Consider the following 25,780-nt stretch of genomic DNA (forward strand, 5'->3'; position numbering starts at 1 on the left):
CATGGGATCAAATTAAGAGGCTTGCAGTGCACAGATGGAAACCAAACCAAAGATCTTAAAGAAGAGCAAGGCTTTACGAGTCGGCCTTCAGTCGTTAGTCTGTGAAAATGGAAAGATGCAAGATCAACCTCGAGAATAACGATTATGAAATGTTTAAAAAGCAAACTGCACTTTAAGTCAAATAATCTTTCTACATTATATAAATACATGTAGAAAATGTTCTTAAACCCAAATAAATATGTACATTTGACCTTTACTATTATTTATGAACTGGTACCAGTTTACTTACATGGGCATAACACATTCTTTACTTTTTTTTACCATTGCCATTTACATCCTGAATTTAATTTAAAATATCATCTTAAAGTCTTAAAATTAAATTGAACGTCTTCATACCTGTAGACTCCCTGAGAGAGTGTAATACTTGTTAGGTTACATGAGAAGTGTTGAGGGAAAAGGAATGAAAACCAAGTTTGAAATAAACTTCTCCCAATGACGGCTCTGTGCCAGGCCCTTACAAAAACACGTATACGCATCTTTGCTGCTGTCGTCTTGCAGTCGCAGCATCTGACCTGTTGTTATTCCTGCTGCCTGTTCTCAGCGTCTTCACCATGACTCAGAGTTTCTGTCCTCTTCTTTTCCTTACGTATTGTTCTTATCTTCCGTTACAGCTGAAAATGCTGATGTTTCCCGTCACATAACCTTTAGCTCGTGTCATTTGTGTTTGCTTCGCTCAAAAGACTGCAAGTCTTGCGAGTCTAAATCAGACATTTTTCATAAATCTGAAGTATTTTGCTGTGTAAAATGTAGAATGTAGCAAAGTGAATGAAGTTCACTTCTAAGGTTTGTGACTGAGCCAAAATATGAACTTGATCAACTAACGATTTAACTTAAAAGGGCAATGTGGAAAACGAGAAGTACGTAGAAAGGAGAGAGAAAGCAAATTTAGAAGGGAAGGTGAAAGAGTAAAGTCTACAGAAAGATTCAGATTGACTGCAGTAAAAATAGAAGCGTACAAGAACAGAATTATTAGGGAACTAAGACAGAAAAGTTAAACATGGGCATGTTGCAGCTGAAGTACATAGTTCACTGCCAACAAGCCATAGCTCAAATAGTAAACAAATATGGTCAAAATCTGTATGAGCTCTGACTTTGGGGAGCATAACATAGATCGCAGCTGGCACACAAAAGAGCCATGGCAGAAGCATGTTTGTGCTGTGCTTGAATTAAAGCACCTTCAGGGTATTTGAGGTCCACAGTGAATCAGATTTGTCCTTTCCATAAAAAAGTCTGTGTTGTTGTTTATCAAATCTTCTCCAATGAATGTCTAGTTATATATTTTAATCACTTAAGCCAAACGTCTCACAGTTTACTGTGTGAAAGAGGAATATAGGAGATGTAATAGCTAATGAGTTCTAGAAGTCTAAATGATAACGTAGTAGAGAAACACAATAAACTAAGCAATCCAAGGAAGGGGAGAACCGGAGGAGCTACAGATTAACAAAGGAAAAGACACAGAGGAAAGGGAGAGATATTTATGTACATGCACACGCACACTATAGGGATTAGTGGATACAGGTGGGAATGTGACAAAACAGTAAAGTAAAGGAAGTCACAACTACCAAAGTAAAACAGCAAATAGCCCACAAGACAACCAATAGGAATACTAATAAGTCCTCCATAAACAGTAACTGGAACCTAAATATAACAAGAACAAAAGATTCAAGTTACTAGAATCTAAAGCAGGGGTCCCTAATCCCAGTCCACCAGGGCTGGTGTCCTGCAGGTTTTAGATCTCACCCTGGGTCAACACACCTGAATCACATGATTAGTTCATTTCCAGGCCTCTGGAGAACTTCAAGACGTGTTGAGAAGTTAATTTATCTATTTAAATAAGCTGTGATGGATCAAGGACACATCTAAAACCTGCAGGGACACCGGCCCTCGTGGACTGGGATTGGGGACCCCTGATCTAAAGAAAATACAACATCGACTGAACAATAATCAAGCATTATGTGTGTAGAATCAGAACAAAATCAAACCAAACAAATTTCATAATAATAAATAAGATTCCAGAATGCTGCAAAAGCCAAAGTGTTGTACCGTTGTAGAATTAGTAACATCAACAAAACATGTGAAGTCAGAAAAGAGACTGTGAAGTGTATAAGTTCAATATATAAATAAAAATAGACAGGAAATTATTAAATGGACAACACCTAAATCCAATCCAGTAACAGGCGTTCTTGAAACATTTATCGTGTCATTAGGTGAAAAGAATAACTGCAGTTTGGCAGTATTCCTCATATGGAAAAAGCAGCATGTCAATACAAAGCTGACATGTCGCATTTTAGCATTGAATCGAAAATAATCCCTGATTCTTAGCACTGTCATGAAGGGTTAATGTCATTGGGCTTAAGCATCTCATTATACTCATTGGTCTGTTGGGGAACCCAAACCAATCACTATCTGTATTTAGCTGAAGAATGTTTTTGGAAATTCAGTATTTCAGATTACTTGAGGGACCTGAAGATTTATGTAATTCCTCCAAATTTATCTTCATAGAGAGGTATGTTTGTGTGTCGTCCACATAGAAGTGGAAGGCAACTTAATGCTTGCGGGGAAATGAAACCTACAGGGAACAATGGAACTGTCCAGTGCAGAACAACAGCAGTCATTACCTGCTGCAACCCAAAACTGTGTAATTGGAGACTAAAGACGGGCAGCCGAACGGTATCAAAGACTCCAGTCTCAGCCTGTCAATAGGGAAGCAGGAGGTAGGAAAGGTGGGGGCCGGCAGGTTAGCAGCAATGAAATTTCAAAATAAGGTTGACCATCATTAAATCGATTGCGGATGGCAGTGTCTTCTCATGAAACTAAATAAATAAAAATACAACATGCTGAAATGAGCCACAGAGTATACTTGGACATAAAATCTTGGTGGAATCTGTGTGTAGGAAATGCTGTCTGTGCTCTATTCTAATTAACTATCTGAAAAATAACAAACTAAAGACCATCTTTTTCGAGATATAGGAGCAGACCCAGCTCTACTATATTAAGCTCTGTATTATATAATGTCTGCATGGTGTCCATAGTAACAAGCAGTTACTTTTTATCATGTATCTCCAGTTAAGAGCTGAGTGACTGTTTTAGAGAACAGAAAATACTGTTGTCTTCTCTCTATAATCCACTCAGAGAATGGATTATAGAAAAAAAAAAAAAAAAAAGCACAAAACCCAGGAAGTTTAGGGAGACATTGTGTGGTGCAACTAGAACCCCTAAAAAAACCCCCAAAACCAAAAAACCAGGGTGAAATTATATTTTTAGTTTATACCTCAGACAGTTAGCAATAAACACACTATCATAGTTCAACCTGAAATCTTCATTGAGGTCTGGCATACACATCAGAATTAAATATCAGCTGTGTGTAGCAGTCTACCAACACCTGTGGCAGACTATACAACGGTGTTAAAATAAAGCCAAAACCCGCATGCAGGATAGAAAAATACAAGTGTTTACAAAAGGAACAAATCGGGAGTTTCATACTTAAAACAATGCTAAGTAGAAGGCACAACCATATGTTGTAATAAAATTCAAATAATTTTTGCGAAATAGAAGATTGAAATATAGAAACTCTTAAGTGACCCTCTGACCTTGAAACAAAAGAGGACCGTAAAAGAATAAGAATCCCTCCCCATTGAGTCAATAGCTTGTAGAACCACCTTTAGCAGAAATAACTTGAGTTGTTTTCTTGTGGAGGGATTTTGACTCCCTCTGCTTTACAACATTGCTTTAGTTCGTTGTTTGCCGGCATTCGTCTATACACAGCTCTCTTAAAGTCCTGCCACAGCATTTCACTCAGGTTGTGGTCTGGACTTTGACTCAACCATTGCAACACTTTGATTCTTTGCTTTTTCAGTCATTCTGTTGTAGATTTGCTGCTGTGCTTGGGATCATTGTCCTGTTGCATGACCCCATTTCAGCCAAGCTTTAGCTGTCGGACAGATGGCCTCACATTTGGCTTCTTGAATATTTTGGTGTACATGGTCAGCTCCCTGAGGGGAAGGTGCCCAGGTCCTGTGGCAGCACAAAAATGTTCATGATGATATTCTGTGTTTGGTTTTTGCCAATCATGGAACTGTGCATTATGGTCATCTCCACTTTGGTTTTGACTGCCCAAAGGACATTATTCCACAAGTCTGATGGTCTGATTGACGAGTCTGCATTGCTAAGGCGTCTAGCAGATTCACTCCAAGGAATCTGTTAACGTCAGGGTTAAGGTCTATTAAGATTGCGGTATTTTGTTAACACACACCTAAAAGTTCCTAACCAGCAAATTACCGAATCTGCTGCTTTTCTAGAGGAGCTCACCCGTGACGATTATAATTGTGGGTTCATTTGATGAGCAGTACCTGGCTTCTACTTACCCTATTAATTCTTATGGAAGCAATGAGAATGTACTTTGTGTTTCGCAGGAATGCATAGACTGTAGCTCAGGAGGTAGAGCAGGTCATCTGCTGATTGGAAGGTTGGTGGTTCGATCCCTGGCTTCCTCTAGTCTGCATCCCAAGTATCCTTGGGCAAGTTGCTCAGCGATACATCCATCAGTAAGCACTTAAAAGCATAGAAGATGGCGAATGGGTGAATCTAGCTTGTTGTATAGAGCGCTTTGAGTACTCCGGGAGAGTAGAAAAGCACTATATAAGTCCATTTACCATAGAGTGCTATGAAATATTTCTTTTTCATATGACTGCATGTGTTCGGTCCACCTCAAGTCGAGCAGTGAATGATTAAACAGTGTTGTTGCTTTGTCGTGACTTGACAGCAACGCTGGTACACATTGTACTTGTAATGCATCCTCTAAATATTTGATGTTTTACAATGTCGTTTGGACGGCACCCTCGACACACACTGCACTCTACCTTTTGATGCAGCACACAAACTCACATTCACCTCGTCTTGGCAGGCTCGGTCACAGTCCCTCACCTCCAGTCCTGACCTGGTAGGGGAATTAGGCCATTTCCACTCATGAAACTTTCAGAGGAGCTGACAGCAAAGCACAGAGCTCTTCTTATCTGTTCTACTCTGCTAGTCTCTGTTGTCCTTTTTAAAACTTTTTCATCGCATTGCTTTTCTTTCACGCTCTCCTTTATGCCCTTTCTTATTGTCATCTCTCTTCTCATCTCCCACTTTACTCTTCTATCCCGTTTCCTCCTCTTGCTCTTCTCCATCACACTTGCCCTCAAACTATTTTTTGGTGTGTTTACCTTTGCATGTTGTTGTGACCTTTTCCTGTTTGCTTAACAGACAGCTTATAGTTTAGTGGTTGTATAAACCCCTTTACAGCACAACCACATGCATTATTTAGTAATGTCTAGAAGATTGTTTTGTAAAAAGGCTCCTTAATTCATGTTCTTGACTTACTTCAAAAAAACTAGTGTGTTTGGGTTTCTCCCAGATGCTGATATTAAGCAGAAAGACCTTACCCTTTGCCACTGAGGCTCAGTATATGTGTGTATGCGTGCCTGTGTGGGTGTCTTCCAGGGGAGATTTTAACCTGAGTGTTGTAATGTCTCTGTTGTGGTCTTCTCTCTGCGGTGTGGCCATCTGTTCAGTAGTGTGATCCAACACAACACAGCACTTCCTCTTTCTTTCGCTGCGTCTCCTGTCATCTCTCTGTCTGCAGACTCTTCTCAGCATTCGTTTGTTCTCTTCTCTTCTTCTTTTTGTCTATTTTGCCCTCAGCCTGCTTTTCCTCTTTTTCTCTCCAAGACTTGTTTTTTCCCCTCATTTGTCTCTATTGATCTTTGAAAGAGGGAGAAAGGCAGAAACCAAGAGAAGGACACAAGATATAGAGCGAAACACACTCACATGCACAGACTCCTCTTCCCTTGGCCGAAAGACGGGCAAACAGACAGACAGACAGGGACCAAATTATCCCTGTTGCGTGGAGCATGAAATTAGCAAGTAGCTCAGTGTGGCAGCATTAGCATGGCTGTTAAAGGGATACCGTGACATTTTAGGTTTCTGAAACATGGTGCTTTTTCCATATGAATGGTTGAATTTACCAAGCAGGGAGCTGTTTACCTATGTTTAAAACCACTGGGTAAGATCTAACCAATCGTATGGATTGCTAGTGGAAAAAAAATGTGGTAATTTACTGCAACATAGGTCAGAACATTAGCTTAGATTAAGGTTAAAAGCACAGCCCAAATTAGTCAAATGGACACAGGAGTAGTCGGCTTCTTCACAGACGTTGAATTCTTGTTGCTTTGATCTCCTTATTAATACAGCTTTTACATTCATTAGCGGTCGAAGGAACTAAGTAGCCGACTATTACTGAAGTAGTGAGGCACAGTTTGTAATTTTGTGCTGCTTTATATTTTCACTTCACTACATTTCATGAAAAGTTTACTTTTTTTAAGAGCTAAAGTGATTGATTGATAAATAACACAACAGAAAATATATATTAAAAAAAAGATAAACTAGGAGATTTGGATAGATGTACTTCATCACTTTCTGATAATTTTGAGGAAATTAAATTTCATTTAATTGACAGCAACTAGCAAAGTCAAAGGAATTTGCAAAGAAAAGCGTCTGGACTTCTTTGAGTTGCTTGAAGACGTTTCACCTCTCATCCGAGAAGCTTCTTCAGTTCAAGAAGAAGCTTCTCGGATGAGAGGTGAAACGTCTTCAAGCAACTCAAAGAAGTCCAGACGCTTTTCTTTGCAAATTCCTTTGACTACGATGACCTGGATGACTGAGAACCTTCACAGACATACAGCAACTAGCAAAGTAAACAATGCTAAAAAAAAATTCATAGTTGCAGCCCAGTACTTTTTTAATTCCACTGATAAGTTTATTCATTATGTAATCCATCAGTTACACACACAGACATAATTTTTTAGATGATGTCAGACAAACGTAATCAAAAAATGGATGTCTGTCTCACTTCAGTCCTTCCATTTGTCAATGCCAGCCAATCAGAAGAAAGTTAGCTGAAGAGGTGAAGAGCTGAAACTGTATAATTAGCTTAACTTTTAGTTTTCACGTTTTAACATTTGCCTGCAAAGCACTTTGGCTTTTTGATTATTTTGAGCTGTGGATCATCCAAGGCTACTCTAGTAAAAACTGAAAATACAAATGTGCAGCTGTGAGTGACCTGAATAAGCCACTTTAAGCTTTAAACCGGTGTTTTCCAACCTATGACGCTCGTGATGTTGCATTAAGACCTGCTGAACTAATCAGCTGTTAGCAGTTTTATCAATCAGGTATTTGTTAACTACTTCATACAAAAAAAGAAAATGGATCAAATGCAGAACTTAAATCTGCACAGTGATAGAAATCCCACTCGATTGACTTAAAATGCTGCTGAAATGTTCATTCACTTATATTCATATACAATCATTTATATAAACTATAAGGATTTTTCTTTTTTTTTACTTCAAAAGACATTTTTCAAATAAAGCGATGTTTTTGTAGTTATATTTTTACATTGTTGTATCTGAAGTAAAGAATTGAAACTTCTTCTACTAACTTTTCCAAAGTTTTCTCTTTGTGGATGTAAATAAAAGCTGCCACTTAAGTAAGGGGGATGATCCCTGAGGAAGTGTCCCTTCTCGCTTTGGCTGCCTTCCTGTGTCCTCTCCATAGTGATTGTTGGCCCTGCGATCACTCCAAACAATCAGACGGGCCTCTGTAGACAGGACCCTGGTCACTCTTTGTGTGTTTTCTCTCTGCCACGTTCTCACTGTCATGAGGATAAATATTTCTCTCCTTTTTTTTAAAAAAAAGTTTTGCTCTCCCTCACCCCATCTCGACATCAAAGCAGCATTTTAAGTGTCACACTGGTAGCATTTACCACAAACTTCAATGTATGGTTTCCCCGCACATTATCACCTATGTTCTCTAAAACCTAACCATGCGTTATTGACACTCATGCTAGCTTTGAATGCAATCATTTTCTTTTAAAGTCAGCCTGCTCACAAACACAAAATGAGAGTGAACAGAAACAGCAGGGTCCCAAAATGAATTAAATCCGTGGCAAAGTGGGAATTCAGATTTTATCATTTTTGCCTCCTTTTCCCCCTTTGATTAGCTCTGGTGCTTTGTAATTTTAAATGTTGCCTAGAGCAGGGTAACGCATGAGAGGAGCAAGCACAAAAACACTACGCTGAACTTGACTGGAATCATATTCAAAGCCGTTTCCCTGAAAAACTCTCACTTTCTCTTTAAAAGGATTGCATCATGAGTTGACACTTGTCGTCAGTTTTTATTTTTTATTTTTTGTGAGATCCTCCGTCCTAATTTACAATTCAAAATATCCCTTCCTTGATGTTCGGTGTTTAAATTCATCGTGCACAACATCAAATCCAGCCACGAGTGCGCAATTCCACACAGGAATACTTGTACAGCTTGTAGCAGTTAATGCCAACTTTTGCCAATCACTAATGTAGCGATGTTCCTACACAAAGCATAGGAAGGGAGCTTGATCATATTCAGTCTGTGTAATTGTTACATCACTTTGAATCTGCTCCATTACCGTCTTCCATCACCATCGCCTTTTCACCTTGTCTAGAGACGACTCGTCAGAGTATCGAGTTTGTCCCACGTCAGGCCGGTTTGTCTTGGAGCGATGAGACTAGTCAGACAGCCAGCGCAGCAGTTTAGAGAAGCTATGACATTGCGCTACTCCTCACTCTGCATTCCTCATTCCCTCTCTTTTCTCCTCCGTTCACCCTTAGCCTCCTACCCTTTCTGTCTCTGGTGACCCCCCCTCCCTTTTACTCCTCCTGTTCTCCCAATCGACTGCACTCAGCATACCCCTATCACCCCGAGTCCTTCGCCCCCCTGTTTTCTCCGTACTTTGATCAGCGGCGCTTGTCAGTCAGAGTCTCGCGTGTCTCAGCCAATATGGCTGCCCTGACACGAGGAGGGTGGAGGACCAGGCATAACAATGGAGGAGGAGAAGAGGTAGAGACAAGTTTGACGGAGTCACCTTGACTCCTACGACAAACTTTGTTTTGCAAATCATAATGACGAGAAAGCCTCGAGCAGCAGCAGCAGCAGCAGATAACATAGCTGTGGATGGGGCAGCAAGAAAGGGCAGTGTGCTGATGAAATAAACGGATGGTGGTAAAGGAGAGGAATCAAAATACCATTTACAGATATTTGAGTTACCACAATCTATCAATATATACAGCTAAAAACTAAATCAATATAAAATAACTAAGACATTTCTCTGCATTCAGAACTGATTTAGATGGGAAATTGATGCTATTATGTCTGTGCCTCAACTGGAACTAGAACCAGGAGTTCTTGTCATTAAAATTAAGATCAGTTGTTTAGATGGGTGGAACTTGTATTATGATGTAACATTTAAACACTTTAGAAACTAATGATCGCATGCATATCCTGGCTCTGCCACATACTCTGGCTAACCCACAAGCTCTTTAAGGGGCTACATCTATTTTTTATTTAGCTGAACTCTTTACCTCACCCTAACCGGTCGCTGCAGATGGCTCCGCCCCTCCCTGAGCCTGGTTCTGCTGGAGGTTTCTTCCTGTTAAAAGGGAGTTTTTCCTTCCCACTGTCACCAAAGTGCTTGCTCATAGGGGGTCATATGATTGTTGTTTTTTTTTCTCTGTATGTATTATTGTAGGATCTACTGTGCAATATAAAGTGCCTTGAGGCGTCTGCTGTTGTGATTTGGCGCTGTATAAATAAAATTGAATTGAATTGAATTGAATCAGTCATTTAACCAGAATATGTGTAACATAGTAGCTCATTCGGCTGCTAGTCCATCACAATTTACAGGTTCGTAGTGTGTGAAGTGAGGTTTTACAGTGAATATATCTTTGTATCTGTCCTCTTTTGAAAGCACGGTATGTATATGTGGGGCTAGAAGCTTTCACAACGGCCTGTTCCTACAGGTGGGTGGATCGATCAATACTGTGTTTATATCCCTTAAGTTGAGTGTGTAGCCCACTGAATTTTTCAAAAAGAAATATTTTTTTTGAAAATAGAAATGAGCAATGTCTGAATGTTTTTGTGTTGACTGTCACATCCATTTTATTTATAGCCTTGAGCACACATTACACGAAATACATGAATAATACACGAAAAGCTGAAAAGTCTGTTTTGTTGTGTTAACTAATTGTTGTGAAAGGTAAATTTAGTGGTCATTAGAATGTGTTTAGCTTGCACATTTCATCTCATAAATCATGACACACTGATCTCCTCCACATAAGCTGTTTAAAAGTATCAGTATCGGCAATACTGGCCCTAAATTTACTTGGTATTGGATCGATACCAAACTATCACACACTCCTACCTGTGACCTTAATGTGAGGAGTTCACGGGCCATCTGTAAATTGTAGCTATGGACAAGGAACCACAGTTCCTCTCAGCCGGAGTTGTGTGAAGCAGAGAAAAGCACTAAATCCTCACCTATCAGAAGCTCCATCAAGCAAATATTTGAAATTTAAATGACTCATATGATGAACCAATTATCAGACTTGACTGCTCATTTTCTGTCAGTCAGCTAATCCACAGATCCTTTCAGAGCTAATAAACTTAAAACAGTTTTAATCATTACATAGAAATGCTTCACAGGGCAGCCTGTCAGTCATGCACAGACCAAATTATGAAAGGTATAACAGTTTTAAATCGTATTTATAGCAAACAACTATTAAACATGCACATTTTATGCATTACTTCACAGGAACATCAGAATAATTCTGGACTACAGATGCAGTGGCATTTAATAATTTCAACTTCTGTGCCTTAAACGCATTAAAGTGAAGAAGAACACGAGTCATATACCACCAATAACTATGCAGTCGGTGGAGGCAATAGATTTCACGTTAATGCTGGATTGCTCGTGGAAGTGATAGATGACAAATTTTATATTAAATGTCAAGAAAAATCACTCTCTAATTTATGAAATAGTCTTCACAGTGGGATTACAGAGAAAGAGGGAGAAAAGTGAGTAGCAGACATTTGTTGAACGAGACTGAAGGAGGTGACAGATTGTAAGAACGGAGTGGCGACAGAGAGGGAGTGACGGGGGGCAGAGCGAGAAATGGAGTGGAATTCAGAGTTTCACGGGCCCGCTGGTGCCCTCAACCATGAACTCTCTCTCTCTCACACACACAAACAAACTCATAGAAGAAAGGAAATTAAAACTTGGTGAGTCTTTGGAGAGTGATAAACATTGTGCTCCCATATGCCACTCATATACTCACTCGTCTCTTTGTGTGTGCGCTCGCATGTTTGTTTGCTTGCTTCAGTTGTTTGCTTCGAGCTGCAGTGCTCGACCAACGAGCCACTCACCTGCCAGTTTACAACTCACATCACGCCATGCTTCGCTGTTCACAGGCACCCCTCTTTTTGTCTCACCACTCCCTGCACTCTCCATTATTCACTTTTTCGTTGTTTCTCACGCACACAAACAAACGCGCATGCACGCAGACGCTGTTAATTGCACAATTGTAAAAACTGGTTTAACTAAGTGGGAGGCAAAGCGAGAAGGAAACCAAGCGACAGGATATGTACGCAGAGGCGTGGGGAGAATCAATCTGTCTGCAAAAACCTAACAATGTTGTGGGGGAAAAAAGACAGAGCGAGAAGACAATTTCTGTTTTTTTTCTAACACCAAATCTCTGTTCGTTTCTGTATATCCATTATTAATCTGTTTGTTCCTTCCTTCTTGGAGGGAAATTCAATTATCACAGAGGAAAGGCAGTTTCTGATAATTCCTGCAGAGTTATGGCTCACTGTTATCCACTGCATAAATGAGCATGGTGATTAAAGATCAGCTCGAACAGTTGATTACAATACCTGGCGACGCTGAAATATGGAACATGGCACTGTCGGTGTTATTTAAGTGCATTAAGTTAACTGGCCAGTGTTTCTCCCTGATTGACTGTTTTGTGGGGCGGGTGATCTCCACTGCGCCGACCTCTGAACCACTCTCTGTACTGTGTATGAGAGAATAATGGACAGTTTGTCAGTAAATGCACTTCCTCTTCTGCCTTTGAAATGAAGTTAGGGTCTGAAACTCGTGTGCTGCTGAGTTATAGCCGCTGTTATACGGCCGAGGAAGCACTGCTGATGATACATTGCTGAGTTATTGGAACATACAGTGCCTTATGTACAGCCTTTGGCATTTTACTAATCCACCTGTGCCAAAGAGACTGCAAACTTTAATATCAAATTATAGGACGTGTGTGTTTCATTATTTTGAGCACTGTAGTGCTCCATTTGTTTTTTGTTTTGTTTTTTGTTTTTTCTAGTAGTGGACACATCAAGGCGCACACTTCAGAATACTCATTAATTTATGGGATTATTAGGAGTGTTTTTCCTGCTCTATTCTTGCCTTTCCTGTGCGCTGACCACTCATGTTCCCACATTTCTGAGCCAGGAAAAGCCTGCTTGTTAACATAGAAATTCATGGATGCAATTCCATACTAAATTTGCATTGGTTAATCAGGCTTGTCAATAAACTTGTCAGTTTGTTATCCTGTTTATGCCGTGGCCACTTGGTAGCAAAATGTCCAGTTTTGATCTCTATTTCAGCTGCAAGAAGTTGAATTTAAACAGGAAAACAGGAAGAGCTTTGCAAGACTCAGCTACGAGATTTTATTTTCCTGAATTTCTGACAACTTACAAAAAAAAATGGAGAGAGAAATTTCACGTATTGCTGTCAATCTCAAGAGCAGGAAAAAAAGCTATGCTTTTTTTTTTTTTGCTACAAAATATGATTAAAAGTGTCTGTCCAGGGGAGATAAGGTTACATAGCCCTGCCGCACTTGCATACAGACTGCCTCTCGCTCACTCAGTCACTCCTATACTGTTTACATCTCTCTCTTTTCTCTGCACTTTTGGTTGTCTTTTCTTGCCGTCCGTCAGACTGAAGCTGGGTCCTCTTACACAGCTCTTCTCTTCCTGCCTTTGGTTGATTTTTTACTTCCAGATTCATGCAAATGTTTGGTTGTCACTCCAAGCTATTTATACAGGAATTTTTATTTCTTCCCCAGCTGTTGTCACAAATAAGCCTTGCTCCGAGCTTTATTTGAGACTCAGTCTGGCTGTCTTTAATACCGGCACATTTGTTTGGAACAGCAAAACTTTAGGTGTCCAGTTAAACCTCGTTGTACCCTAAAATAACGCATGTTGTAACCTAACTCGTCAAAATGCCTCCAGAAAAGTCCTCATACCAGGATGTACTTTGAATATTGTCTTCCTTCTTTAAGGGACCGTATACTCCGAAGTCACTTGCATTCAAAAGGCCTTGGTAATTATCCTCTCTGTGATGGTGCTCTGGAGAAAAATGAATAGAACAGGGAACATCTTATCCTTTGTCTTACTCCCTTTTTAATTCCCCCTGCTCATTGCAGAGTCATAAAAAAAAAAAGTAAGCCACCATACATAACGAGCAGCTGAAATAAAAAGCTGTGCAGAGGAAAAGGGGATTTGTATCTTTCTTTGTCGCCCTGCAAATGTAAATTTCTGGATTTTGACAGGAAAAAAATGTTTTATATTCTGCCTTTTTTTTCCCGTCTCTCTCCTTTTTCGTATGCGTGGCTAAATACATCATGCAAAACTGTTTCCAAATCTTCCCTAAAATGAAATTGTGATGAAAGACTGGAGTGTTTGAGCTTCTCCGAGATGCTTTGCTCGAGCTCTTAAGCTTCCGTTTGAACAATATAACATATCTGTGATGGAGGTGTCGTTTGTTTTCATGCTGCTAAATGTTAAACTTGTGTTGAATCAACATCATATGTTTTTTTTATCTCGCTCACCAGGCTGAACCAGAGGGCTTCTCCCATTTTCACCTGTATGTGTGTGCGGCCTTCCTGGTGAGGTGGAGGAAAGAGATTCTGGAGGAGAGGGATTTTCAGGTAACGAACACAGAAGACACAGAAGGCGATGGTGTTGATATTGACATTTGTTTACATAATATGACTCTTTATAAATGGCATACTTTGGTTATGGGGGTTGGAGGTGGATGTAAAATTGGGTTTCTATGAGAAAATTTGATTTTAAATCATAAACCGTCCACAGTAGTGCTTATACAGCACTGTGCGAATGTCTTTTGCTTGCCTTGGAACATTATAAATGGATATTTATTAAAACATGTACAAGCATATGTGGAAATATAGAATATATTTCTTAAGGATGTGACTTTCAGATACTGTTCATCATGTGATTAGATCCATTTTAGCTGAGCCCTTGGCGGCTTCAGAAGTTGGTTTTTGCAGCTGATGTAGTTCTGTGGGCTTTATCAGGTGGTGGGCTCGAGCTTGCACTGGAGCAGTCCTCCAAGTTTGACACCATAGTCCAGAGCTGGAAAAGGCCGGAGTGCCCACTGCAGGTCAGGGACAAGTTACTGCCCCAAATGTTTTGGGAGTTTGGAGAGCGCAGTGGGAGATTGACAGATGAATTGCGGCGATGGCTTCAGTGATGTAGACACTGGTCTGTCGTGGTGACAAGAGAACTGAGTATAAAAGCAAAGCTGTTCATTTACTGGTCAACAGTGAGCGAAAGGACGAAATTGCAGATATGAGCTACACACTGCACACACTGCACACCATGTTGAGGTGCCTCAAGTGTTTTGGGAGTCACCTTGTCAGTGCAAAATAACTTTATTATTCCTGTTAGACCGTGTTAACAGAAACTGGAATAAATTATGGGTTTGTTAGACAGGCTGCTAGTTACAAAGCACCTAAAGACACATTTTAAAACAGGCTTTTTGCTAAATTTACTATTATATGTGTTTGAATGATTCATAGGTTAGTGTTAACCAAGTTCAATAAAACAAAAACAATGAAATCAAAATGGTCAGATACAAGGAATGGTCTGAAAATGAGGGGGAAAAGCAGCCAGAACATCTGGAGAACTTCTGCTCAAGAGCACTTTAAAAAAAAAATAATAATAATGATTTCAGACTCCTTGGAAGCAAAATATTTAAAAAAGTGTTGGGTGGCTCAAGACTTCTGCACAGAACTGTGAATTAACTAGGGTAATTGTTGTAGCTTGTGTCTAAATGGGAGAAGAAAAAAAAGATCTTAAAAAATAAAATTCCCAGCTGCTTAGTCCCAGCAGGGGATTAGTTTAGGCTTGGAATAATTCTGCAGCAACTGTGTAGTAATGATGGCAGAAAAATCGAAACCCTTTCGGCTGCAGAGAGACCGATTTGCACTCTGAGCACCAAAATACTTCAGATTTTGGTCAGTAGACGGCAAAACTGCGGAACCTTAACTGTGCCGACTGAAGTGTTATTGAATAAGCCTTTTGAAGTAACTAACAGGAGACTCTTCACACGCAGCACGTCCCAGATGGATTGAATACTTCCCAAGATAATTGTTGTTCCATAGTTTTCGAGGCAGAACTTGCTCAGTGTGTTGAATTTCCACTTCAGATTTGTAAGTTGTGATACTTGAGAGGTTCAAACCTGCGTGGGCTCTCCAAATGCTACAGATGTACACAGGAAGCTACACACGATGCTGGTTTTTCTGCCCAGTTGGTGATGCTGGTGGTGATTTACTCTATGTAGATGAATCTGACGGTTGTGCGAAAGCAATATTAAAGCAGTCTGCCAGACTGTGGAGTTGTTCATGGCCTACATCCCTCTCCATTACCTCCCTGGTCATTAACTGCGAGGTTCAAAAGTCGTTGTGAGTGCATTAGTAGATGACAGTAGACAGCTGCCAGAAGGTGACTTTGGTTGCCAGCTCACTGGGGGGACTTGCCTTCTTAACGGTAGCAACACATTCTAGCATCATTACATATAAACCTCATCTCTGCTCATTGGCAGCTCTCTCTGATTCTCTGTCTTGTTGTATTCTTCTAACTTATCCGTTTGGGTTTTTCTCAGTGCTCTATTCTCTATTTTTCTTCTTTTTAACATTTCCCTCTACTTTCCGTGCTCCTTCCTTATCTTATCCTTGACCTTTCGCTCTTGTTTATTGTTGATGTCTTGTCTTCTTTGAGTCCTCTCACTTGTGTGTTCACAAGTCAGAAATATAAAAAACATCATAAGAAGGAGGATGAGACTGAGAAATAATCTTGAGATAACATTGACATGGAGGATATAAGATGCTCACAAGCTGTTTTGACTGTCCAGACAGCTGAGCAGATCTGCTTTGCTAAACACAAGTGTTAGGATTGGACAGATGGACACTTTGTAATGCTTGTGCCTGCATAAGTGTCGTCGCTAGGTGTGAGTTCCTCTTCTAACCACTACGTGAAGCTCAAAAATACACACTCTTTTAAGCTCGCAGAGTCAGTGTTTACATTATAACTTTTTGTCTTAAATGTGCTTTAAGTGCATGTGTGTGTATTTGATTTGATTTTGTATTGTGCACATGAATGCATGCACAGACACATATTTACTCTTCCAACTCTAAAGTGTGACTTTCTGACTGGTTTTCCATGCAGCCGATGCAGTGGCAAACAAGGGCAAACAGTCTGTTCTCATGAAAATGACAGGAAATGTGAGGTCTTGAGGAACGAGAGAATCTTAATGGGAGAGTAAGAACAGATGCAACTTTAGAGCCGTGGAGGAGAGAAAAGTTTTTGCACCGAGACCATAAATATGTTGTTGCACACTTTCCTCTTGTTGTTCCTAAGACAGTTTTATTTAGACCAGTCTTACGGATGATTAATTAAAGCCGAGCCTGCTTTGGTTTGCAGCTTGCAGGCACTTGAGGCTTGAGGCAATAACCACATTTCAGAATGGACCCAATAAACAAAAGGACTGCAGTATCTGGTTTCCAAAAACACTGAAAGCACAGCCGCCTCTTGGTTGGGAGATATGTAAGCTGTTTTACCTTTTTTAAAGAGGTATATTTTTACTTCCATTTCTGAATTATGGTTAATCTCATTGGATGACTGATGTAGCACAGCTCAGTACTGAGTGGATATCAGCTGACGAGCTAATAACATAGCTTTTATTTGTTAAAAGAAATGACTTGTAGTACTTCAGGGGTCCTACACAGGTCCGTTTGACTTCAGGGCTCCTCAGGTGGTTATATAGAATGAAAAGAGTGACATCAGTACATCTGAAATGAATACAAGCAGCAATCAAATGGCTTTACGTGTGTTCTTGATATTTGACGGTCATGACCTCAAACCATCTTTTCTGTGCCTCCCATTTCATCACGTAATAAATGTGAAGAAGTCTTCAGAAGTCGCACGACTTGGTTACAGTTCTGAAAAATGTGCGTTTTAGGTGGAGGCCAGTTGATTAAAGATGGTTCACCCACTCAGTGAGACACTGGAGGTTATCAGAGTTTGAAGATGAGACACTGACTGACTCATCTGTCATTACTTTAGTATTCTTCATATCGAGCTTAAATAAACTGATACTTCTTGTTGGAGTCCATTTCAGACAGAACTTAAGGTGGTTCTAGTTTTTTGTTTGTTTGTTTTTTTTAAGTTGGTTTCTGCAGTTTGAGACTATGCACACACAAAGTCCTGCTAACCTTTTGTGTCATTAGGGGATTGTGAGCATGTTAGCATGACATCCGCTAAGTTGGGGGGGATCTCCACGGATCTGGCTTGTTTGTCCAGCACATCCCACATTGATTAAACTATATTTTAGATTATATTTTCCTCCTTTCCTTGATATATTTTGATTTTATAGATACAGTAGGTACTCAGTCACCCACAGATACACACGAGAAACAACACATACTCATAAATAGCTACAGCCAAATGTCATCCTGACATTTTCCCCCACCCAGTGCACAACAAATGAGCTCTCATCATCTATTTGTTTATGTCTTCACGGGAAGTTGTTGTCTGTACGTAATGGAACACAGATGTCCTCTGTGTGTTTGTCTGTCTGTATCAGTTTGTTTATGTTACAGACTGAATGCATATTTATTTATATATCACAAGTATATTGAAATTGTGGATTTGAGTTAAAATTACAGAAAGTATTACATGAACATATACAAACTTTTACTTTTGTTTATGGCCTTTGACAGGCATATTGCCTTAAGGGGGAAAAATTGTTTATTTTCTCTCATTCACTAATTCAATTTACCAAGTTTTTTGATACAGATTAGTGTCTGTGCGCAAAGAAAAGTAAAGATTTCTTCTTCTCTCAGCTTTAGTGGTTTAATTCCAAGAGATTTCTGCCTCTGATCCGCTGAGCCTTAGAGTTTAAACGTGGACCTGCCAGTTTCTTAAGGGCCTGTTGAACAGACCTTATCTCCACATGCTTTATCCAGCAACCCTCACATCATCCCTCTGCTCTCAAGCCTGCTTTTCCTTCTCTTTCAATCTTTCTCACAATCTCTGTTAGTCTTTTTCTTTCTCTTACTAATTCCTAACTTCTCTGTTTTTTTTGCCACTTTTTATTTCTTTGAGTCTCAGCTTCGTATTTCTCTTTCTCCTGGTCTCTTTATTTATTCTGGCTTTCGTTCTTTTCGCCATTTATCTCTCTGGCATTTATTCTTTTTCTCGCTATCGCCTTTTCCTTTCGCTTCATTGAACTTTATCTTTTACAACATAAATAGTAGAAGGATTCTAGTAGGGCTGCACGATTAATCAAATTTTGTTTTCAGTTACATTTTTGGCTTCCAGCAATTATGAAAACCAGATATTGGAGACAAAATGATTATTGTTCTGTATTCATTTTCACAAAGACGTTCTCCTTTTTATCTTGTGATTCAAATGCAGTGCAGCCCCTTTTGCAGTGTTACTCTTTTACTGCTGCCTAAAAGCCCAAGTTATTGCTCAGCTTGAGCAAAAATGGAGCAAAGAGGTTTTCGTTCGTAAAATGTAACTCAAGGAATTAATTCTTAAAAAGTTTTTTAAATAAAGCCTGTGGTCTTCAGGGTTTCTTTCCATGTCTGCCAGGAGTCAGCCGGTGCTGGCTTAATACCCTTCTTCCAATTGACATCTCTGGCTCATGCCACCACAGCAAATCCAGTTAGAGATTCATTAAACCAATGAAACAATAAGTCCACATCTTTACATATCTCTGCCACCACACTGTTCAAACTTTTGAGAACTTCTAATAAGCACATGTCAGTGCAACAACATGTTTATCTCATGCTTGTCCCAGTGGGGATGTTGTTTGCCTCAGATCAGCATCTCTGGCATTACTTAACTCTCCTTTCCATTCCTATTTAACATTCTTTAAGGGAGACGTCTCCTCCTTATATTGTCTGCTACAACATGCATGCAAACACGTAACACACGCTTGCAGCGGTATAATAAAGGTTTACAACCAGTTTCAATCAATCTGCTCATTATTACACTGAATTGCTTCTCCAATTTCCCCGGGCCTGGAGGGAAAGTTCACTTGTAGCAGCTAGTTAGAACAGTACAACATTAACAGCTTGTTCAGCTCACAGTTCTAAATTGTTTTGATTGATTTGAGCTTTGTTCAGGTGGAAAACGATATGCTCTTGAAAATCTATGGATAACGTTTTTGTCCTAGATTGTATACTCGAAAAGCCCCAACCTTGTTCTTCTGGTTATTCTGGTGGATATACTGAGTTCTCTAATTCTGCCCAGTCACTGCAGTGTAGTCACTAGCTGTGGAAAAAAATAGTGAGCTAATTGACTTTAATGTTAAATGTAGAATGTGAGGAGCAGCGGTGTATGACAAACTGCTGGCGAGTTACATTCTCAGGGTCCTCAGAGGGACCGCGAATGACTGATTCACTTTAATAGTTTTAATTAAAAAACGCATGCAGAAAGTAATTTAAAAGGATAATTCATGCATTGTTATCAAACATAGTAGGGAGAGTAGCTGTGAATCTCCTCTCTTGGTTGTGGGATTGGATTGGTTAAGCTGCAAAATGAAAAGCAGGAGGAGTATGGCACTCCCTAAGCAATCTGCCTTTCACTGTTCCACCTCAGCTAGCACACTACTGCAAACTGCCGGCCTGGGCTGCATGGATAAGTCGGTGCACGCACATTTCCATGGATTTTTTTCCCTCTGTCACTCAGAGTCACACGCCCATAGACATGACAACATAAACAAGCACAAAAGCAGTTCTCTCTCACACAATACTATTTCATTCACACAATTGTGAGTCTCCTACCATGCGACCACTTTGAAGCACACACCCACATACTGTACGCACAGTAATGGGCAAGCAGGGGGATATAATGCAGGTATGTGTTTGCACTGCTCTTTATAGGGAAGGCCAGCACAGTCAGCACATTCCCATTAGTCTGTAATGCCTGCAGACGCTAACATTGCCACTGCAGAACTCCTAAGTGACAATAAAAAGCGTCTCCTCTTTTGTTTCTAAGACTTGACTGTGGCCTGCAAGTTTGACTAGTGTTCATAAGTCCCTTAAGATTCACATGTAAGAACTATGTAACCGTGCTTTGTCTGTCATATTTTGAAAATGAGCAATGACCACTAGCCATGAATTCAGTTTGATGCTGCTTCTTGTTTGGACTTTAATACCAACTCGTATTCACTGATGATGTACTCCTGTTTTTGTTTCTACTGCACAATGTACACTTGCAGTCAAATGTTTACATGTTCCGGTGATGAACATGAATATTATGGTCTTGCTTCCAGTTAGTTTTTCAGTTAAAATGGTTGCTTTTCTGGTGCAAAACTGACTCTTTACCGTTAAATATATTTTTGATGGATTTGAGGTCAAAACTTTGTTAACCTTGTGCTTCCTTGTGTCCAAGTTTCAACTGATGATTGGAGATTATGCTAAAGAATTTAGAGATTGTCTGCCAACTTTATTGTTACAGACAATGTTACAATGTTACCTTTTCAATGTGCGCCTTCCCTGGTAGAAAACAAGCCCTAGAGCAAGATGACATGCTTAACAGTTTAATACAGCGTTCTTGGACTTGATTTCCCACTCTTACTCTAAACACACCCCTGGAAATTGTGGGGGGAATTTTTCAGCCCCCTTTTTTTTTTTTTCACATGGTCAGTATTAACCAAGCTTTATCTCCTCTTTAAAATTAATCCAACACTTGATCACCACAATATAACACAAAGTATGTTCAACTTGTATATCTCGAGATATTTGTCTCTCCAGTTACTAACCTTAAACCATTGTGAATCCAGTTCACCTGCTTTGATGCAAATAAAAGTGACAGCAGGTACACTGAAAAGGCACCCCCAAAAAAAAAAAAAAAAAGATTGGGTTTGTGGATAACGGCCACACACTATCACTTGCTCCCTTCTGCTTTCTCGCTCCTGCCTGATTTCCCTCTAGTTTGGTCTTTGGTTAGTGTCCTTTTCACTACTGGTAGGATGAGACGGTCCCTGCAGCCCATTCAGGTAGCACAGGTAATCCAGCTACTACAGAATGGCACATCCATATATGACTTTACAAAAAAGGTTTGCAGTGGCACGCAGAGAAGCTACAGGCTATACTCAGTCATGATTACTAACAGAAAGTTTACTGCCCTTGGCCTTGACAAGTTAAAGCCATTTTGTAACTTTCAGCACTGCAGAATTAATCATCTCACAGGGTGTATGTACATTTCTCACCTTGGTGTATAGTATTGACCCTGAGTTGATTTCAGAACAGCCCAAATAAATTAAAACTTGCACCAAACTCGAGTTTCTTTTTTCTTAACGTTGTATGTTGTGCAATGCTTTCACCTAAAATAACAGTTTAAAGACTTTATTGGAAGCTCAATATGGGAGTGACATTCATATTTATGATCAGTGCATGCAAAGTGTCAATCTCCAGCTCTATGTGTTTTCAACAACTTCTGTTAATCATACATCAGGGCATCATTATTTACGGTGTATGCAACTAAACTGACCATGGCCATCTAATATTGTTACCTTGAGATTTATATTAGTAAGGACTGCTGAATAGTCTCTATCCTGAGGATGCTCGATCCTTGTGATCGTTAATGTGAGGCCAAGCGTTTGTGTGAATACAAAGCTTTTAGTTCTGTGTAAACGATTACAGTTTTTTCAACAAGGCACCGAGGAGATCGGTCGTGACGGAAGTGAGAGGTGGAAGAGCCAAAGAGGGAGAAAAAGATTTGTTCTCACTTTAATTAATGGTGTGTGAAAAAACTGTAGACCTTTGTAAATGTCAGCTGCTGTCCTCAGATCAGTTACGTGTGGAGAACGCCTTGGGTTAGCCAGCCTTGACAATAACGGAAAGAAGGGGTACTCCAAAGGAACCAGAGTGTTCTGGAAATGTCAGCGCTATTTCAATCACTGTCACAGGGCGCAAGGAGCAAAACCTTGTATAAGATCGTTTTTGTTTTTTTCCTGGACTATGAGCAGAAAACAAAAGTTCCAATATAACATAAATACATAGCAAAAACGGGGAAGTGCACCACTCTTGTGTTGTAATATAGAATATATGTAAATAGACTGTTGTCAGGACAAAAAGCTTACCCTGCCACTGGTCTTTATAAAAGAGAAGAGAAGCAAGCCTTTTCCCTATTTAGAGTGCTTATCTACACCACCCATTTCTAAATAGTAATGCAATTATTTTACTCTGTGACACAACTCACAGAGGTCTCCTTTGCAAGAAGACGACTCAAAAAAATCCATTCAGTCTAATTATCAGAACAAAGTGCGTCCCTGTCGAGACGCCAGGACAAATTGGAACTCTGATGATTTAATCAGGACATCTGGTCACTCTGGATGGTTTATTCTGTCAACATAAACACTGCAGTATGTTGTGAACAGTGTGATCCAACGAGTCCTCTACCAGAAAGAAGAGAATAGTTTCATGGATGTTATTTTAAGTTGCCATGTGGTAAAAAGTTGTTTTTTGCTCATTTCTCAAGCTTAAAGTTTGTTGTCCTGATTAACTTTTCTTTTTTTTGTCTTTGCTTGCATATGTGTACATGAGCAAGTCGCTGTCAAGATCAACACCTTGCAATTTCCTGTACAGAAGCCGGTCCCACCTCTGATCATTAATTCCATACTTTTCACCCATTTATCACAACAAAGACTTTCTCATTTTCTCTTCCTGAACTTTCTTCCCAAACTTGGTTTGCGTCAGCAAACGCTCACAGGGGTTTGTAGCTGCTCTGATGGATGACACTGTAGTCCATAGTGTCGAAAGTGAGACAAGGCCACCTCCGGTAAACAGCTTTTAATAATCACCTTGCTGATTGAGTGCTGCGTCCAATTTGGCATATGAATCTATTTGTGCCAAAACAAGAGGAGAGGAATAAAGGACGGGAAAACGAAGAGCTTATATGGTGGAAGTAATTGTGTAACCCTCCACCCTCCCGTTTACTCAGTGACATCCTTTTCTTATAGCTTTTCTTACGCCTACACGCTTTCCATCATTGACAGCCAAAGTTTGCTTTCAGGCTAACTCATGCCGGCTTGTACTGTGAATTAATTTGCTGTACGAATTTGATGACCAAAGCTGCTTGGAAAGTCGGTCATCAATCACGGCATGGTATTGGGTAGACTTGAAGTAAGGAAGTGTGTATTTGCATTAAAAACGTGTTCACAAATGCGTTTGTGTATTAGCTTTCTAATTGAGGTGTGGTGTTGTTCTGTTGATTGGTCCAAGTTAGCCTTTGCCAGGAAATCATTTATCAAGTGAAAATAGTCATGAATTGGGTGATTAGTTTGCTCTTTGAGTACCATTACCAAAATTATCATCTGATGAGGTTTATTCCCAAGGGAGTCCAATAGTAATGGGAAGTTTTACAGTTTTTTCCCTTTTTTGCCCTGAGATAATAGAAAACAGGAGTTGCTCTGTCAGCCTGTAAGCTAACTGCATGCCCCCTTTTCAACTCAGTTAAGACACAAAAATGCCAAATAAACAGCTATATCGACCCACTCGTGAGGAATAAACAGAGTGCAACAGCAGCAGGAGAGGGAGAAATAGATTTTTAAGACTAAGAGAAGAAAAGAGTTTTTGAGGAACGCTCTGGGTCATGAACTGAGACATAAATATTGAATTTTAAATTCAAATACCCTTCTATGCAGTCAAAGCGATCACCAACACACTTCTGCTCCGGGGTTTTTCTCATGGATCTCGAACTCGTGATTAGGAGGGCATTAACCTTTCTGAACTTGGTGATGGTTTGAGATAAACTGTTTAGTCTCCATTTTTGCTTTTGTTTGATTTATTGTAGTAGAGTTCACGGGGCATCCACGTGCTACATATATGAGATAAAAATGTATTTCAGTTGTTGGTTTCATGCATTTCGTGTTTGAAAGTGTGACAACGAAACAGTTTTGCTTGAATTTAGTTGATAATTGTTGATATGGAGCAGGGGCAAATGGTTAAATATTGAGTGCTTATGTACTTTGATATTGCACTCGCTGAAAAGCAAGGGGAAATATCACTGTAAATGCTTCAATGCACAGAAGGAGAGACAACTGCTTCACCGCTTAAATTGCTTCTGGCGGGATTGTTCCAAAGGTTATGAACTTGTCATTGGGTTGGCATTGACTGATACCAAATGGATGCAAAGCTAGCCCCCTATAACTTAACTGTGGAAAGCAAAGGCATTTTTCTCATAACAGAGTATCCATACACGCTTTTTTATTGTACTTATCAAAGCCATTAAAACAGGTCTTTACTGTGAGGTTGGAGTATCTAAATGATAAATGAGAACACCCACACTTGTAGTTCCATGTGTACTGAAAGCTTTGAAGCAGTCTGTCAGCCATTTTCTCATTCTTTAATCCCATTCACTCCCACACAGTATTTAAATCACTAAAGGTGCTGGCCAGATCCACTGTCTCCTCGAGATATAAATGTATGTATTTTATTTATAATGCATTAAAAAACACATTTTATGAGCTTGTTTATTTTGTTTTTGTTTCTGCAGTCTAGTTTTGATCTACTGCTCAGCAGATATATTAGTAATTGTTGAATTATCTTGGCATATTTAACCTCTCCAGAATATTTTTTTGGCTTTTGTGATAGACTCCAGAAGCACATAACTGAGCAAAGCAGATTTCTTACGTTTCTTAAGATAGGCTGTTTAAAGGGGATCTGTTACACTCATATCTAGGTCCATATTTTCATTCTGCTTAATGAAAAAGAAAACTGATGTGATTAACAGGTCAAAATTTAAATCCCCACAGTTCGTCCTTTATCTCAAATAGTTTTGATTATACCGTTTTTAGGTCGCCCCTCCTTTAAGCCAGCTTTCTTCTGATTGGCTGCACCTTGCAAACAGTAGGTTTGAACAATAGGTAGGTGGGGCTTCCGTCATTATCAGAGCTGTTTGTGTTAAAGAGCTCTGCTGTACTGACATCAAACAGACAGAGTTAAATGGAACCTGAGAATGTTGTGAAGGATCAAACTTTCAGGTTTTTGTCTTTTTTGCGAATTGATTTTGGTGCATGTTAACAGTTAGCCTAGCCATTCTTGCTCAGGAACCAGTCTTACCAGTTCACCAGTCTATAAATAGTAAATAAACCTGATTATGGCATTGTGCTGATCAGTGGCGACAGTGCATCAATAAAAAAAAACTCCCATCAACATTTACTTTGTTCATTTATTATGGCAACAAAACGACCAAATTACCCATAGAGACAACATCACAGCAAGTCCTGCTACGTGCAGCTTGGCTGTGCCATCCTATGTTGGCTCTTACCTGTGCATGCTACGGTGCCCCACTCCTACATTAGTACCCACTGTTTGCCAGAGTACCCATTTTGTGTAATTATATGAACTACAGCAAGCTAATGGACCCGACAGAGCACTGCCTAGGCCTATTACACCTCAGGGTGCTGCAAAACACCATTACCACCAACAGCAACCTGGAGTGTTTGTGCATGTAGGTGACAGGATGTGTGTGCAACTGCACTTTCTGCGTA

At 39.8% G+C, this 25,780-nt stretch overlaps 1 protein-coding gene across 3 annotated transcripts in view; it reads left to right on the top strand.

Annotated features, from left to right (window-relative positions):
• The window catches only part of tbc1d22a (TBC1 domain family, member 22a), a 157,359-nt gene that overhangs the window by 118,810 nt on the left and 12,769 nt on the right, over nucleotides 1-25,780 (top strand). For all 3 annotated transcript variants that reach the window (XM_039601206.1, XM_031758505.2, XM_031758503.2), the window contains one exon: nucleotides 13,806-13,901. In XM_039601206.1, the coding sequence (XP_039457140.1) occupies nucleotides 13,806-13,901 (96 nt within the window). The remainder of the gene's footprint in view (nucleotides 1-13,805; nucleotides 13,902-25,780) is intronic.

The sequence above is a fragment of the Oreochromis aureus genome, linkage group 17 (genome assembly GCF_013358895.1).
Source record: "Oreochromis aureus strain Israel breed Guangdong linkage group 17, ZZ_aureus, whole genome shotgun sequence".
NCBI lineage: Eukaryota > Metazoa > Chordata > Actinopteri > Cichliformes > Cichlidae > Oreochromis > Oreochromis aureus.